General features: G+C 40.9%; 1 protein-coding gene across 9 annotated transcripts in view; it reads right to left on the reverse strand.

Annotated features, from left to right (window-relative positions):
* The window catches only part of Mast2 (microtubule associated serine/threonine kinase 2), a 142,409-nt gene that overhangs the window by 49,347 nt on the left and 78,094 nt on the right, over positions 1-14,968 (reverse strand). For all 9 annotated transcript variants that reach the window (XM_051188524.1, XM_051188523.1, XM_051188521.1 and 6 more), the window contains one exon: positions 10,645-10,736. In XM_051188524.1, coding sequence (XP_051044481.1) covers positions 10,645-10,736 — 92 coding nt within the window. The remainder of the gene's footprint in view (positions 1-10,644; positions 10,737-14,968) is intronic.

The raw sequence follows: 14,968 nt of genomic DNA on the forward strand, positions 1-14,968 counted from the left end.
GCTGTCATGTCCTATCTGAATGGTCAGTGATTATTTTTTATAATACCTTCTTTAATTTTTTTCAGAACCATACGTTAATTTGTTTTGTTTCTAATTTTGAGATATGTTTATCTTATTCCATTGTTGTAATAAATCACACCCCCACAAATTCATTGCAATATTAGTAACATACAGCTTTAACACTCCTCTCTGCTGTTTGTGCTCTATACATTTGAGCCATCTCATGCTCTGTTTTACCTGGGAAAAAGTTCCATTCCCTAAAAGTTTAACATTTACCTCCCAAAGAGGCCAATTTGAATGCCAAGATTCTTGGGCTATAATTATTATGTCTGCACCAGTGTCTATCAGACCTTCAATGATAACATCATTTATTTGTGCTTTTAATTTTAATCTCTGTTCATTTATGTAAATTGCCAATATACTAGCTTTGTGATTTTTTTTTTCTGACTGTTTTGTTCTCTCTTTTAAAACTCTATCATCCAGAGCAGTAGGTTTTCTTACAATAGTTATTAGGCTCTTTAATTGCTCTGGGAAATGGTTTCCATGGCGACAGGAAGGACTAAACTGAATCTGGCATAGGGTTTTGCATTGGGGCCTTTAAGAAGTCCTTCAAGGTGTTTCCTGAGGGTAAAGTATTACCTTGATCATTTCTTGTCAACCTACATTCCTTTGTCCAATGCTTGCCTTTGACACACTTTTCGCATAATTCAAAAGGAGTGTTCTGTTTGGATTATGTTTATAAAAAGAATTGTGTCTAGAAATGTCATGTTTAGGATCCTTTTTCAGGTAACCTTGTCTGCCATAAACATCTGATATTTCAATTTTTCTTTAAACATCTTGAAATCATTTGTTCTATCCATGTTTCATCATTCTAGCCATGAGATTCAATATTAATTATATCTCAGATCCAATCCTCCAAAGGTGCTGATTTTGCTTTTAAAGGTCTAATTACCCCTTTGCATTGGGCATTAGTATTTTCAAAACCCATTGTTTCATTTATTATTATTCTAGCTTCTCAGTTTGGTATCATTCTATTTATTGATAATGACAGTCTTTGTAAGAAGTCCACGAATGCTTCCTTTTGGCCCTGTATAAATTATGTAAATGATTCAATTTTCTTTCCTGCTTCTCCAATTCTATCCCAAGCATTCAAAGCTGCTATACAGCATAAACCCAAGAGGTGATCATCATATTGACATTGCCTTTCTGAAGTAGCATAATCTCCTCCAAGAATTTGATCTTGGGAGTTATCTATACCTCTAGCTTTAGCACATTGTTCAATATTCTTAGCCTCTTCTCTGAACCAGGAAGTCCATTGTAATTGTGGTCCAGGTGAAAGCAAAGCTTTACTCAAATCTATCCAGTCTATAAGGATAACCCTATTACAAACTGATTACTTGTTTATCTTCTGCTTCAAAACTGGTGAATGGATGCCATATGAGATTACAGCTTCCTTGAATTTCCCTAAATCTAACATTGTCACAGGCTTCCAAGTTCCCCTTACAGAAATCTCTTTCATTTGGCACTTCCTGTAGGGTTACTGGCTATATGAAAGGTGGTTCTCTTAAGACCTTAGAGTGGTCCTTTTAAACCTAAAATTTTAATGCTTGTTTCTTCAGGTAATTAATTCCTCAGTGTAGGTTTGAATATTCCTATCATCTGTATTAATATGTTTTTCTAAGACCTGCACCTTAACATCCATATCAACCAACTTTTTTTGGAAATAAACCAAGAATTATCAAAATGACTACAAAGATTATCAAAATGATAATTAACAGTATGTAAATTCTAGTTGATTATCCCTTCATGGTCCTTTTTTTTTTTTTTTTTTTTAACCATCCATTATATAATCATACAAAGGCTAAATTCTCTCCATTCTAAGTGGGTGGTTTTGTTTTTGTTTTTGTTTTTTTCAAGACAGGGTGTCTTGTATTGCTTTGGAGGTTGTCCTGGAACTAGCTCTGTAGACTAGATCCGCCTGCCTCTCTGCTGGGATTAAAGGCATACAACACCAACACCCCATCACCCAGCTAAGTATTTCCTACTTTTTAGTGTGGGGGGTGGGGTGGGGGCCACTCTTTTTAATTAATCCCTTCCTTTAAGAATTTCCAATTGGCTTATCAAATTTGCTGACAATGTCAGTGAACTGTGAGGCATAGTACGTATGAATCAAAGCACTAGCTTGTGGCCATGAGTTCAAGGAGAAGGGCTCTAGGAAAGGGCCAAAAGCCTCCCAAATTTTGGTGACAGATGAATACTGTTTAGAAAAACTACAACTGAAAATTCCATACTTGCAAGGCAATGGCCACTATGGTTCTCAAGGACAGGTGCCATCCTGAGTTGACAAGGTCCAGTCTTTCTGAGAGATAAGTCACTGGCCTTCACCTCTGAGTTAGGCCTCCTTTGGCTACTTCTTTGTTTTTGCATACATATAGACAGAAGGGCATTGTGCTATTGGTTAACAAATCGCCATCAGCCTATCTTAAGATTAATGGAGGCTTTTAGGGCATACTCTTTTATGGATTCCGAGGCAACTGAACATAGGTTAGCAATGGTCCTACCACCTGATATCAGAAAAAAGCTCCAAATGATAGATGGCTTAGGCAGTAAGTTGATAAATGACTTGATGGCGGAAGCAAATAAGGTATATAATAATAGAGTCTACTATAGAAAGACAAGTTAGACTGAAGACAGAAAAAAATGAAAGGCAAGAGATCAGGGCAGCAGAAAGAAAAAGGATCAAAGAGCCAGAGCAGCTGCAGATGAAAATCAGGCTCACAACATAGTTCACATGCTGCTAGTGGCATTGGCTGCAGATCCAGAGGAAAAGTGAAAACAACTTCATTTCTGACCCATGAACAAGATAAGGTGCCTCAACAGAGCAACAAGCCAAAGTTGCCAAAGTACCAATGTGCCTATTGCTAGGAGATTGGGCACTTGGTCAAGGGAACGTCCCATAAAGAGGGGCCTTAAGGAGCCCCACCACAAGCTGGCACCTCCCTGAACCCTATTCTTGGAGGAGAAACCTGTCCAATTTATGGTTGGATACAAGTGCCTAACATTCAGTTCTGACAGGCCCCTTGGGTCCAATTTCAAAGGAAAAACTTGGGTACAGAGGACTATAGGCATGAACCAATATTCATAGACTACTGGAAGACAGGTGGACCTTGGCATGGATCTGGTATCCCACTCTTTCCTAGTCATACCTAATTGTACCCCCTTTGGGGAGTGACCTACTCACAAAGACAGGAGCTCAGATATCTTTTGACAAGGACAGGGTGACCATGACTGACTGAAGGGGAAGATCGGTACAGTTTTTAACCATATGACTAGAAGATGAATACAGACTTGCAACCCGAATTAATAAAGACCCAGAGACTGATACTGGAATTCAAGTTCAAAGCTAAGGTTCAGTAAAGCAAAGCAGCCAGACACTAGCTCTCAGCTCTAGCTCAGGCTGAAAGGGCTAATCCTTGTAGGAGCTCTTCACCAAGTCTCAAACTGCTGTCTCTTCTCAGTGCGGCTTGAGAATGAATGTCTCTTTAAGACTTTGCTTCTGTCTTATATACTTCCGTAATGTTGTGATTAAACTTGTGAGCTATAATTCTTTTAGACTGATTCACTCCTGTATAGATCTGGGTGGCCTTGGACCTGACAACCCTGAGACTCAAACCCACTCCACTCTTCGTCTTACTAACCCTAGACAGGGCAACCAGTAGCCCACATCAACCCCTATACCTTATGTGACACTTCTTAGGCATCCATGGATGTTAGGGTCCAGGAATTATGCTGGCCCGACCCCTGAGATGTAGCAGGATGCACCCACCCACTTACATTCAGGCAACTATTTACTTAGGCCAGGGGCCCTACAGCCGTGTGTCAATACGTCGTCTGTTACATGGCTGAGTAAGACTCTGATCATATGCACAAATGTTCTCTTTTAAGCAAGCCCTGCCCCCCCCCCTTTACTTTCTTTCTCAGTTGATCAATCACCATAAGCTCTCCCTCCCCCTCCCAAATCCCACAGTACCTAATGTCTAGTTCAAGACTTCTGGCCCCTCTATCTTGTGGTGCCTAATCCCTACAACCTTCTCTCCATTATCCCCTCAGGGACCTCTCATTTCTTAGTACTGGATCTCAAGGATGCCCTTTTCTCTATCCTACTCAGCTCAGTCTCAAAATATATTTGCTTTCACCTGAACTGACCCTGAAACTTGTCTCTCCACACAGCTCACCTGAACTACTCTACCTCAGAGATAACCCAACAGTCCACATATATTTGGGCAGGTCCTAGCTTCTGACCTGCTCTCTCTGTCTCTCCCCAAATCTAAATTCATATAGTATGTGGATGATATTTGGCTTTGTAGCCTGTCCTTAGAAATTAGGCAAACTAACACCTTTGCTCTTCTAAATTTCTTGTCCAGCAGGAGCTACAGAGTCTTAACTTCCAAGATCCAACTGTCCATTCCCCAGGTCACCTACTTGGAACCAAACATTACCCCAAATCACAAAGCTTTTACTTTAGACAGAAAAAAAGCAATCCAGTGCCTTGCAATCCCCTCTATTAAAGATAGTATTTTGTCACACCTAGGAATAGCTAGATTCCCTCTTCTTCCCTCCTGGCCTGCCCCTTATATGAGGCAGTCTTAGGCCAACCACATGAATCTTTCCTTAATCCTGTTACTCTAAGCACTTTCAGAAGCTCCAACAAACTTTAGTCCAGACTCCAGCTCTTCATCTCCCACACCTAACTTGTCCTTTCTCCTTCTATGTAACAAAAAAAGAGGGATATTTCCTTGGGGTTCTAGGCCATCAGCTGGGGCATTCCTCTGCACCTGTAACATATACCTGTCAAAAAAAAACGAGATCTTATGACTCAGGAATGGACACCCTGCATATGCGCGTTACCATCTGCTGATCTCCTTATTCATTAATCAAAAAACTAACTTTGGGTTACACACCACTATCTTCTCCCACAACCTGTCCCATCTCCTAACTTATAAAAGCTTATAAACTCAACCTCCTTCCCGAGTTCTTTCTCCCCAGGTGGCAGTAGTAGAAGATGCCACACTCCAGGGCCCAGACTCAGGGAGTTCATACACTACAACCCATGTCCCCACAGTTACCCCCTGATACTTGACACATTCTGTCCTACTTACACCAGCTCTTTCATCCTAATAGTCAGGCCCTGTCTCATTTTTGTCAACCCTCCACTTCAGCCCACTCCCGAGGACTTGCATTCTTAAGAACTATTACTGTTTCTTGTAAAACCTGTCAGATGTCAGACCCTAATTCCAGTTATCAGTCTCCCTTTTCCTACCCACCAGTCCAGGGGCTCACTCTGAGGGACTGACTGGTACCTTGACTTTACCCACATGCCTACAGTCAGACGTGTCAAATTATATCCCAGTATAAGTAGATATGTTTTCGGGGTGGACAGAAGTGTTTCTGACCTCTAACAAGATAGCTCAGAGAGTCCCTGACCTTCTTCTTTGGGAAATGATCCCCCAATTTGCAATTCCAGCCTCTCTTTAATCAGACAAAGATCTTGAGTTCACCTCCCAGATTTTCCATACCTTACCTAAAGCTCTCAGCATCTCTTGGCATTTCATATCCCACGCCTACCCAAGTCCTCAGGAAAGATAGAATGACCTAACTGCTCCTTAAAAACACTCTCACTAAAATGTCACAGGAACTTCGCCCTGACTAGGTCAACAATATCCCCAGAGACATCCATATTTCCAGACTCAAAAAAAGACTCACAGAACAGGTTTCAAAACAACGTTTTACTATTAACAGCCCTCAGAAAACAACTACCTGTGCCTCCTGAGTGTTGAGGTGACACCATGAGGAAGAAACAGGTGCTTTAAGGTTTGCTTATGTAAAGATAAAAAAAGAATAAAACATGTTCTAGTGCTCTCTCTCTCTCTCATTATGCCTACCAAAGTTCATAGTCTTAACATTAATTGATAAAATCCTAATAAGCTATTAATCTGGCAAAATAACTACCACTACGTGAGTATACCACCTTTTCAGCAATATGGACTTCTAATACAAATTATAAAGTGAAAATGCTAATGTATTTAAAACTTACCTTTTATAAACTTGTAAGTTCCACGAAGTCAACTCAGATTCACTTCAAACAGGTCAGACTCACCCAAGGTAAGTACTGTCAATCAACAGCCAAAGTCCCCATCACCTTTCCCTGGTCTTGACACCCCCTCCTTCAATTACCAGGACCTAAGACAATTTTTTTTTCCTAAATTTAATTTTATCTTCTGCTCTGATAGCATCTCACCATGTCCAAAAAACAGTGGACAGTTCCACATAGCCTGGATAGCAGTGAAATGATCAGCTACTGATCAGCTACTAGCACCCCAGCTTTCTCGGGTCACCTAAAGATGGTTGATACCCTCTAAGTCAGCTGGAAGCAGTTTTAAGAACTTGGCACCCCCATCCATGCCCCACCTGGTACAGGCATTAGACTGGCCCGCCCCATCAGGATGTGCCCATTGGCATTCAGGCAAATACTTACTCAACCCAGGGGCCTGACATCCATGAGTCACTATGTCATGTGCTGTGTGGCTACGTCATGGGTTGCATGGCTCTGTACATATGCACAAGTGTTCTCTTTTAAGCAAGCTCTGCCTGCCTCTCTCTCCACTTCCTTTCTTGGTCAATCATCACAAGCTTCCCTCTCCCCACCCCCAATAAACTGCCACATGGATTTGTTGCACTACATTACTTTTTTCTCACCACCAAACCATCTAGGAGCCATATTTATTCTTTGGTTGATAGTCATGGCCCCTTCTCCCTGCCCTTAGGGGGATAGAATACGAAAAAGATAGGGCCCAACAAAATACTGGCTCAACCTGTACCACCCTTTTTCCCCAACAAAGTGCCAGATGGCCCCATGCCAACTCAGTCTCCTTGTCAGGTTGCTACATCCCTAGACACACTCCATTTCCCTACTTCATTGTCTATTCCAGCCAGATTAGAACCAGACCCCCCCCCCCAACTTGGGTTTGCTGGAGGCTTCATACCAGGTCCTGAATGCTACTACACCAGACCTCACCTGTTCTTGTTGATTGTGCCTTGACACCAAATTCCCCTACTACGCAGGGATAGCAGCAAAGAGAAACTACAGAATCTGACCAGCCTTCTCAATGTTGTTAGCAACATTGAGGGGGAAACCAGGCTCACATTACAGTCAGTTAAGGAATTTGGCTTTTACCTAGGGACCATACCTGACACCTATAAACCTCTAGGCAACCAGATAGTCCAGACACCCCCTCACAGTTATCTCTTACCTCTGGTAGGTGGGCATGCTCTTCCGGGCTGGCCCTAGTGTTCATGGGCAAGTACTAAGTCAGACTAAGGACTTCTGCATATTATTATGTCTGTCCCAAAGATAACTTATCATACAGACAGAGCGATATATCAAAGACTAAAAGGATACCTGACTGAAAAGGGAGCATATAACCACCCTCACATTAGGTGTCCTCCTGAGCTTTGGGCTGGCAGGTACAGTGACTGGAACAGCATCTTCGGCAATGCAAGACAAATATTACAATAATTTATGGACTGCCATTGACCTAGGCATAGAAAGGCTAGAAAACTCCATTGCCTGTTATAGGATTCTCTATCCTCCCTGGCTGAAGTGGTGCTGCAAGGGGATTAGACCTTGTATTTTTACAACAAGGTTGGCTTTGTGCAGCATTACGATCATTCAGGAGTGGTAAAGGAATCACTAACCAAAGTAAGAGAGGGACTAGCAAAAAGGAAAAAGGAATGTGAACCATCTCAAGACTGCTTTCAATCTCTGTTTAATAGCTCTCTGTGGTTAACTACCTGAGTCTCCACATTGCTAGGGCCCCTGACAATCCTAATATTCTTACTCACTTTTGGGCCCTGTATCCTTAATAGGCTGCTTAACTTCATTAGAAAAAGGATGACACAGTGCAGTTAATGGTGCTACAGTCTCAAATACATCCCATCAGAGACCCTCAATGAGAACCCTGAACCCATGATTGGGTCCTCTAGAGTAAGTTCTATAGGGGGGAATGAGAGACCTAGGCCTTAGCAGAACTGCTGCCACAGCACAAAGGCCTGAGCAGGATGCAGCCCCCACCCCCTCAGTCAGCGGGTTATGACTGCCCCTGACCTTAGCTCTAGTTATAGGAAAGACCATGAGGCCAATCAGAAATGAATAAACAACTCCAGATGTCCTTCTGCTCAGACTAAAATGTTGAAACTCCCCTAGACCCAAAAAAGCCAATCAGTTCTTCAGTCCAAATACCCCTAACCAGGACGTGAGTCAATCTCAAGCCTGTAACTACGCAGTTTTAGAGTCCTTCAAGCCCCACCTTGTCTAACCACAATCAACGTTCCCACCCCGTACTGCTTGTGGTCTCTCCTGCTCTGATGCTGCATTAGATGGATGGAGATGTCAGAAGGACAGGGATCAGAGTTAAGTTTGTGGTCTCTCCTGCTCTGATGCTGCATTAAGATGGATGGAGATGTCAGAAGGACAGGGATCAGAGTTAAGTTGCAATAAAGACTCTCTGCTTGTGCATCGTATCTGGTCTCTTGGTGGTTTTTTGGGGGGTTCTGGATTTTGAGTATAGTCTACAGTATAGTCTACACTCATCAATGGAATGGACTTTCACAGCAATTTTTCCTCTCTGTAGTTTCTGCCATGATTTGTTGAAAGATGATGATGACTCAAACATTTATGAAGTACTAGGCATGTGAGAAATACTAACTCAATCAAAGCCATTTGAGTAAGGAAGATTTAGTCCTAAACTCTGTCAGAAATCTAGAGATAATCAATTTCAGAGAGTAGCAGCCAGTAGTAATTACTGTCCAGTACTCACATTTACAGCTATATAGATGAGCTAGATTTGTTGTTATGTAATGAAAATACAGGTCAGATATATGTTGAAATTCTACAAAGTTCTAGAGTAGGACTGCTATTTAAACAAAATCAAAACCCACTTTAAAAAAAAAAAAAAACAAATAAACAAAAAAACCAAAGACGTATATAAGAAAAATGAGAGCTTTTCTGTAAAGGTCAAATGTGTCTATAATTCCCCATAAACCCTTTGTTGCTGGTGATGTCTTCTTTTGTTTTGAAATAAATTTCCCCCTTTTAATTTAGAAACAATCATTTTACATGGTGATGTCTTCAAAAGTGACAGTTTTTCAGATGAGTCCTTTCTCCAAAGATGAAATTTAAATCAGAATTCCTCTCAGGTTATTGGCATCTAATCAAACAGTAAACAATGAGCAAAAAGACAAGCCCACAAGAATATATAGGTCTTAATGAGTTTGATGTCCACCTGTTTCACTATTTAATGTCCCCTTTTATTGTTCGAAGACAAACAAAGATCAAGCTAGGGATAACAGTCCCCAAGGATTAGGAAACCCAGGAAATGATCTTCGAACGACTTCCTATCTTTCCTACCATTCCAAGTCTGCACCATTTCCATTAACCCTATATTAAGAGGTTCTATTGTAAATGCTGACAATGAAATTTCAGGGTACCACAGCAGTTCTTTCAGCAAAGGTAGGTCTGACTCTGATCATACAAGCCATGAACAAAGTACCTGGCTAAGTCAAATGATGTCTTCTGACCCTCTCCTAGGAAGTAGTGTAGGCCTGAGTGAGTGCTAACCTCATTGTGAATACATCTTTCTCTTAATCAGATGCAAGTAAATTAGCTCTCACATTGTAAAAGTTCATATTCTAGACAGAGCTGATATCGATTATACAGAGCCATGTGTTTCAGTTCTAATAGGCAAAAATCAATGTCAAAATGAAGCAAATATCCCTCACATTTTTTGCTTCCTTTGAGTTTCAACAGGGAAAATTAACAACAATCTCACAGGGAAGGAAAGTCTTATTGACCTAATTCTTGGGCATGATAGGTGTGGTTTAAGTTTTCTCCGAGATCAAAACATTACAGCCTGTAGGGAAGATTAAGAGTAGGAACATAAACAACTCAAAATAGCTTCAGGAAGTCCCTAAAACTGACTAGATCCACTAGAGCCCTCCCTGCCAGAGTAAACAATAAAAGCTGAGAGTCCCTCAAACAAAGCTAAGCTATAAAAAATTACTCTTAAACTAGTAAAGCTACAAAGAAGATTCTGAGACCATACCAGCTGCCTAAAATGAAGCAAAAAGCTGCCTAGAAGGGGTTTACACAAGCTAAATCACTTGGAAACTATACTTTCAAACCTGCTGAGTTGTCTACAGGTTATCCAGTGTGCTCTGGGATCCCAGCCTTTGTGAGCTGTCACCTGTGCTGGGGTGGGCTTTGGTGATGTAGCTACCTTTGAGCCATTTCTGTGTCTGCAAGTACCCCAGTACAACTCACTGGCTCACCACTGAGTGGACTTTAGTGGTACCTATAATTTGGTTTGTCATCAAAAGACACAAGTGGCTTCAAAAGATGTACAAGATCAGAAGGAATGTTGTAAGGGCAAAGAAGACATAAGGGTCAAAAGTCCACTGTACAAATTCTCACACAGAAAGAAAGTCTATGAACTCTATATGCTGAATCCACAATGTGAGAAATAGGAAAGGAATCTGGTATCTGCGGATATGTTTTATTAAACTTTTTAATAACCTGTAAGCACTTACCTGTGTGGCCATGGAGTGGGGAGTGTGGCCGTGGTAGTGTAGGTGATGTGCTAGAAGTTACAATCAAACTCTTGCGGTTACTTGTCCGACAACTGCAATAAAAACAAAATGTCAGTTATAACCTTGTCCATGGCCTTAAGTGGTAGATTATGGAGGCACCTGAGTAGCATGACTCCCTGGGTTGAGCAATATAATGCTTTAAACTTCATTGCTCAGCAATTACTATGTCAAACACTCAGACTTCATAATTCAGTGTATTCTACTTTGGAATAATTTTTGTCACAGACCTGACTATTGTCATGACTAGCATTTTCCCTGTTTGCTTCCGGAAGAAACCCGTGAACATCTCTAAGGGCAATAACCTTGCCCTAAATTAAGTTTAATTTAGTTTAATTAAGTTTGCTTCTGGAAGAAACCCATGAACATCTCTAAGGTCAATAACCTTGCCCTAAATTGTAAACTTAAAATCTGGAATTAAACATGTCAAAATATTATTTTATCTAGGTTAGTATAGGATACTTGTCAAGCACATGCAAAGCCCTGAGTTTGGCCCTCAGCATAAATTACTAAACAAATACACAAAAGACCCCAATTTTACATCACAAATTCAATGTTTTGTTATTAAAAAAAAAATAAGGCCATTTAACACAAAATGTTAAATTGTTATTTTTACAAATAGTTAATTGATGAATTACCTAACATCCTCATTTTGGAGTTGACAATTCAGTAAAACTGAATTTTCTTACAAGTTAACAATGGCTTTGTTTTTCCTATGGTCAGAGAAAACCAGATCATGATGAAAAGCCATTTTAAGCTGTATTTGTTACTAAAAAGAATCTTAAAATGCATTTGAAAGTCAGCTCATCTTTTAAAGACACCAGAAAGCAACATTCAAAACCTAAGAAAAACAAAAACAAATATAAAAGGCATAAAGAACTCGGTTTCCCCTGCTAGCCATGGACCATCCACCTGAACCCACCAATAGTTGACAGGGTACTCATGAGGCAGAACAAAAATCAAGACCTGTATGGTCAATGAAAATATAAATGAAAAATAAACAACCTAACACGACAAAAAGTCTGAAAAGAAAGAAAGAAAGCTGAAGATGGTGAAAACCATGTCATTTAAAAGCAGCCAGTAATCATGCAAGAGTCCTGGATGATGATCCCAGACAGCCAGGAAAGGTTAGAGGCTGCATACAGTGAAAAAGTCTTAGAAAAAGTTGATGAGTTTGGATTCCATGAGGTTAGAAGTCTGCAAGTTTCATGTGCAGGTTGTTAGTATTACTTACTAATGAGTTCATCTTTAAAAGAAAGAAAAGAAAGAAAGAAAGAAAGAAAGAAAGAAAGAAAGAAAGAAAGAAAGGAAGGAAGGAAGGAAAAGAAAGAAAGAGGCATCAGGGAAATTTGCCATGGACAATAATCGAAATAAGTTTAACTGAGTAGACCACCTTTTACATACTAGGTACTGTTCCAGGTGCCAGGAAGGAAGTGAGGAGTAAACAGACCCAAGGAAAAAAAGAGAAAACGGGAAAAAGAGAACGAGGGAAAAGTGGTGAAGAGGGGAGAAAGAAAAAGGAAATAAGACTGTCCTGGCAGTGGGAACAGTTGTACCCAGGGAAGGTTTGACTCCTGAGAAGAGGTTTGAACAGAGATCTGAATGTTCTGAAAGACAGAGGTACAAGATCCCAGGGAATAGTACAGGTATAGAGAAAGAAGATATTTACTATGCGAGAGACCCAGGCTCCAGAAAATCCCTGATCTGCAGCCTCTACACAGACCCTAAACTGTTTGGCCCCAAGCCCCAACCTAGTAAAAAAAGAAACACACCCTGGATTTGGGACCTGAGCCAGCAAAAGAGACACTTTATCCCTGAGAATACAACCAGGAAAAACACACTAACTCTGAAACTAGCGTCAAAGGAGCACACCTGGCCCCTGGATTCGCGACATGCAAAAGAAACTCTCCCAAGGTCCTAGAGTAGGAGCCATCTTTGTCCCTGACTCAAAACTAACCAATGCAAGGCCAGCAGTCTTGGAATTCTCTCTGGGTTTGGAATCTCCTCAGGCCCCTAGGCAGGGAGTTCCCACCACTTCATGGGGGCAGCCAATCACCATCCAGAAGGCGTGGAATTCCCCTAGATCCAGGGCAGCAAATAAGCTCAGTTCAGGCTTGAGCCAACTGCTGTAACCATGCAGTTTTGGAGGAACTGAACCAATCCCAAGTCCGTAGCTAGGCAGGTTTGGCATTCCCGACACCCCGCCCTCCTGCCTGGCCACTATATAAACCCCCTTCCCTCAGTGCTCAGGTCTCTCTGCTCTGCTCCTGTGACTGCTCCACCACCTCCAGACATAGACTGAGGGACCCGAGTTAACTTGCAAATAAAGGCTCTTTGCTTTTGCATGGGAGTAGGTCTCATGGTGATGATTCAGGTTCCACATTTGGGGCTTAACACTATGCTTAAATACTATTGGATACTAATACTAATTCACACATTATCCTCAAATAGTACATCCAATTTTCCCTCATATGCCAACGTTGCCTTTCATTGAACACATGATAGATAGACTTTAGAAAAACTCAACATGGTGGACTACTCTCTTTGCTATGCAGATGATGGGAGATGTCATTCTGAAATGTTTCTCATGCTGGTTAATGAATAAAGCACTGTTGGCCAATAGGAAAGGAAGATAGGCGGGACTAGGAGACAAGGAGGAAATAGGAAGTAGTAAGGAGGGGTCAAGATGGAGAGCCTGGAGAAAGCAGTATGCAGGCCGGCTCCCCGGTAAGAGAAATACATAGATCAGGAGAAATGGGTTAATACTTCAGACAGAGCTAGCCAATAAGAAACAAGTACCTGGCCAACAGAATTATATCAAATACAGAGTCTTGGTGTGTTAATTGGGGCTGGTGCGGTGGCGGGACAAGACCAGGCGGCGGGCGGAAAAACCGTACTCCTTACATGCAGGAGCTTTTCAGTTTAGTGAATTCCTATTTCTTATTCCTGCTTTTGTGGACTGGGCTTTTTCTCTGATAACCTAAAAAACTTGTACCGCCAGAAAGAAGAAAGGATCACAAGTTATAGGCAGTCTGGGCTATATGACAAGGTCCCTCCTGGTGAGACAGCACTTGCTATCCTTCCCAAGGTTCTGAGTTCATTCCCAGCACACAGGTGGTTTTAAATACCTGTAACTCTAGCTCCAAGTGAAATCCAGTGCCTTCTTTAGGCCTCTGAAGGAACCTGTGCACCTGAGCCATTATAGACACACACAAATATGTGTGGGAAACATTTCTCAAAAATAAATTAAACCAAATAAACAAACAGTAAATTGAACTCCTTAGGTCAAAGGAAAGTGATAGCAGATGCAAATCTGGATAATTACAAAAAGAAGCCACTAGAAACATGCATAAATTCTAAGTCTCATGTTCCTTTTAGAATAATTTTAAAGAACAGCTTTTAATTTTTTAGTGACTTATTTTTATTTCATGTGCATTGGTATTTCCCCGCACATATGTCCCTGTGAGGTTGTCAGATACTTATAGATAATTATAGACAGTTGTGAGCTGCCCTGTGCGTGCTGGGAATTGAACCCTAGTTCTCTGGAAGAGCAGGCAGTGCTCTTAACCACTGAGCCATCTCTCCAGCACCTTAAAGAATATTTTTAAAAGGAATTATCATTAACTTGGAGAGAAGAAATATAGATATGCTGCTTTGAAGCTCTTATATTAAATATGACATGGTATGAGGGTCAACAATCACAAAGTACATTTTTGTTGTACTATAAATACAAAATATTAAAAAAAAAAATTTGAAGAGAGCTGGTGAGATGACTCAGTGGGCAAAAGTGCTTTGCTGCCATGGCTAACCATGAGGACACCAGAGTTCAATCCATGCATGGGTTTCATAGTGAAAGGAAAGAACTAACTCTTAAAAGTTGTCCTCTGACCTCCTTCATATGTATGCTATGACACAATTACACATGGCTTACACAAAATAGTAAATGCAATTAAAAAATTGTTTAATGAAAAAAGTCAAAACAGGACTCAAAAATTACAGTTGAAGCCAGGTGGTGATGGCACATGCCTTTAATCCCAGCACTTGAAGGATGTGGACCTTTGTGAGTTGAATCTAGCCTGGTCTACAAAACAAGTTCTGGGACAGGCTCCAAAGCTACAGAGAAACCCTGTCTCAAAAAACAAAAACAAACAAACAAACAAACAAAATGGAATTATACAGTTGAACTAAACAGAAAGCTAATGTTAGACAATAGATAGTAATACTAATCCAAGCTAAACCAATAATTACATTATGTATCAATGTTCTA

This window comes from Phodopus roborovskii, unplaced genomic scaffold (assembly GCF_943737965.1).
Source record: "Phodopus roborovskii unplaced genomic scaffold, PHOROB, whole genome shotgun sequence".
NCBI classification, from domain to species: Eukaryota; Metazoa; Chordata; class Mammalia; order Rodentia; family Cricetidae; genus Phodopus; species Phodopus roborovskii.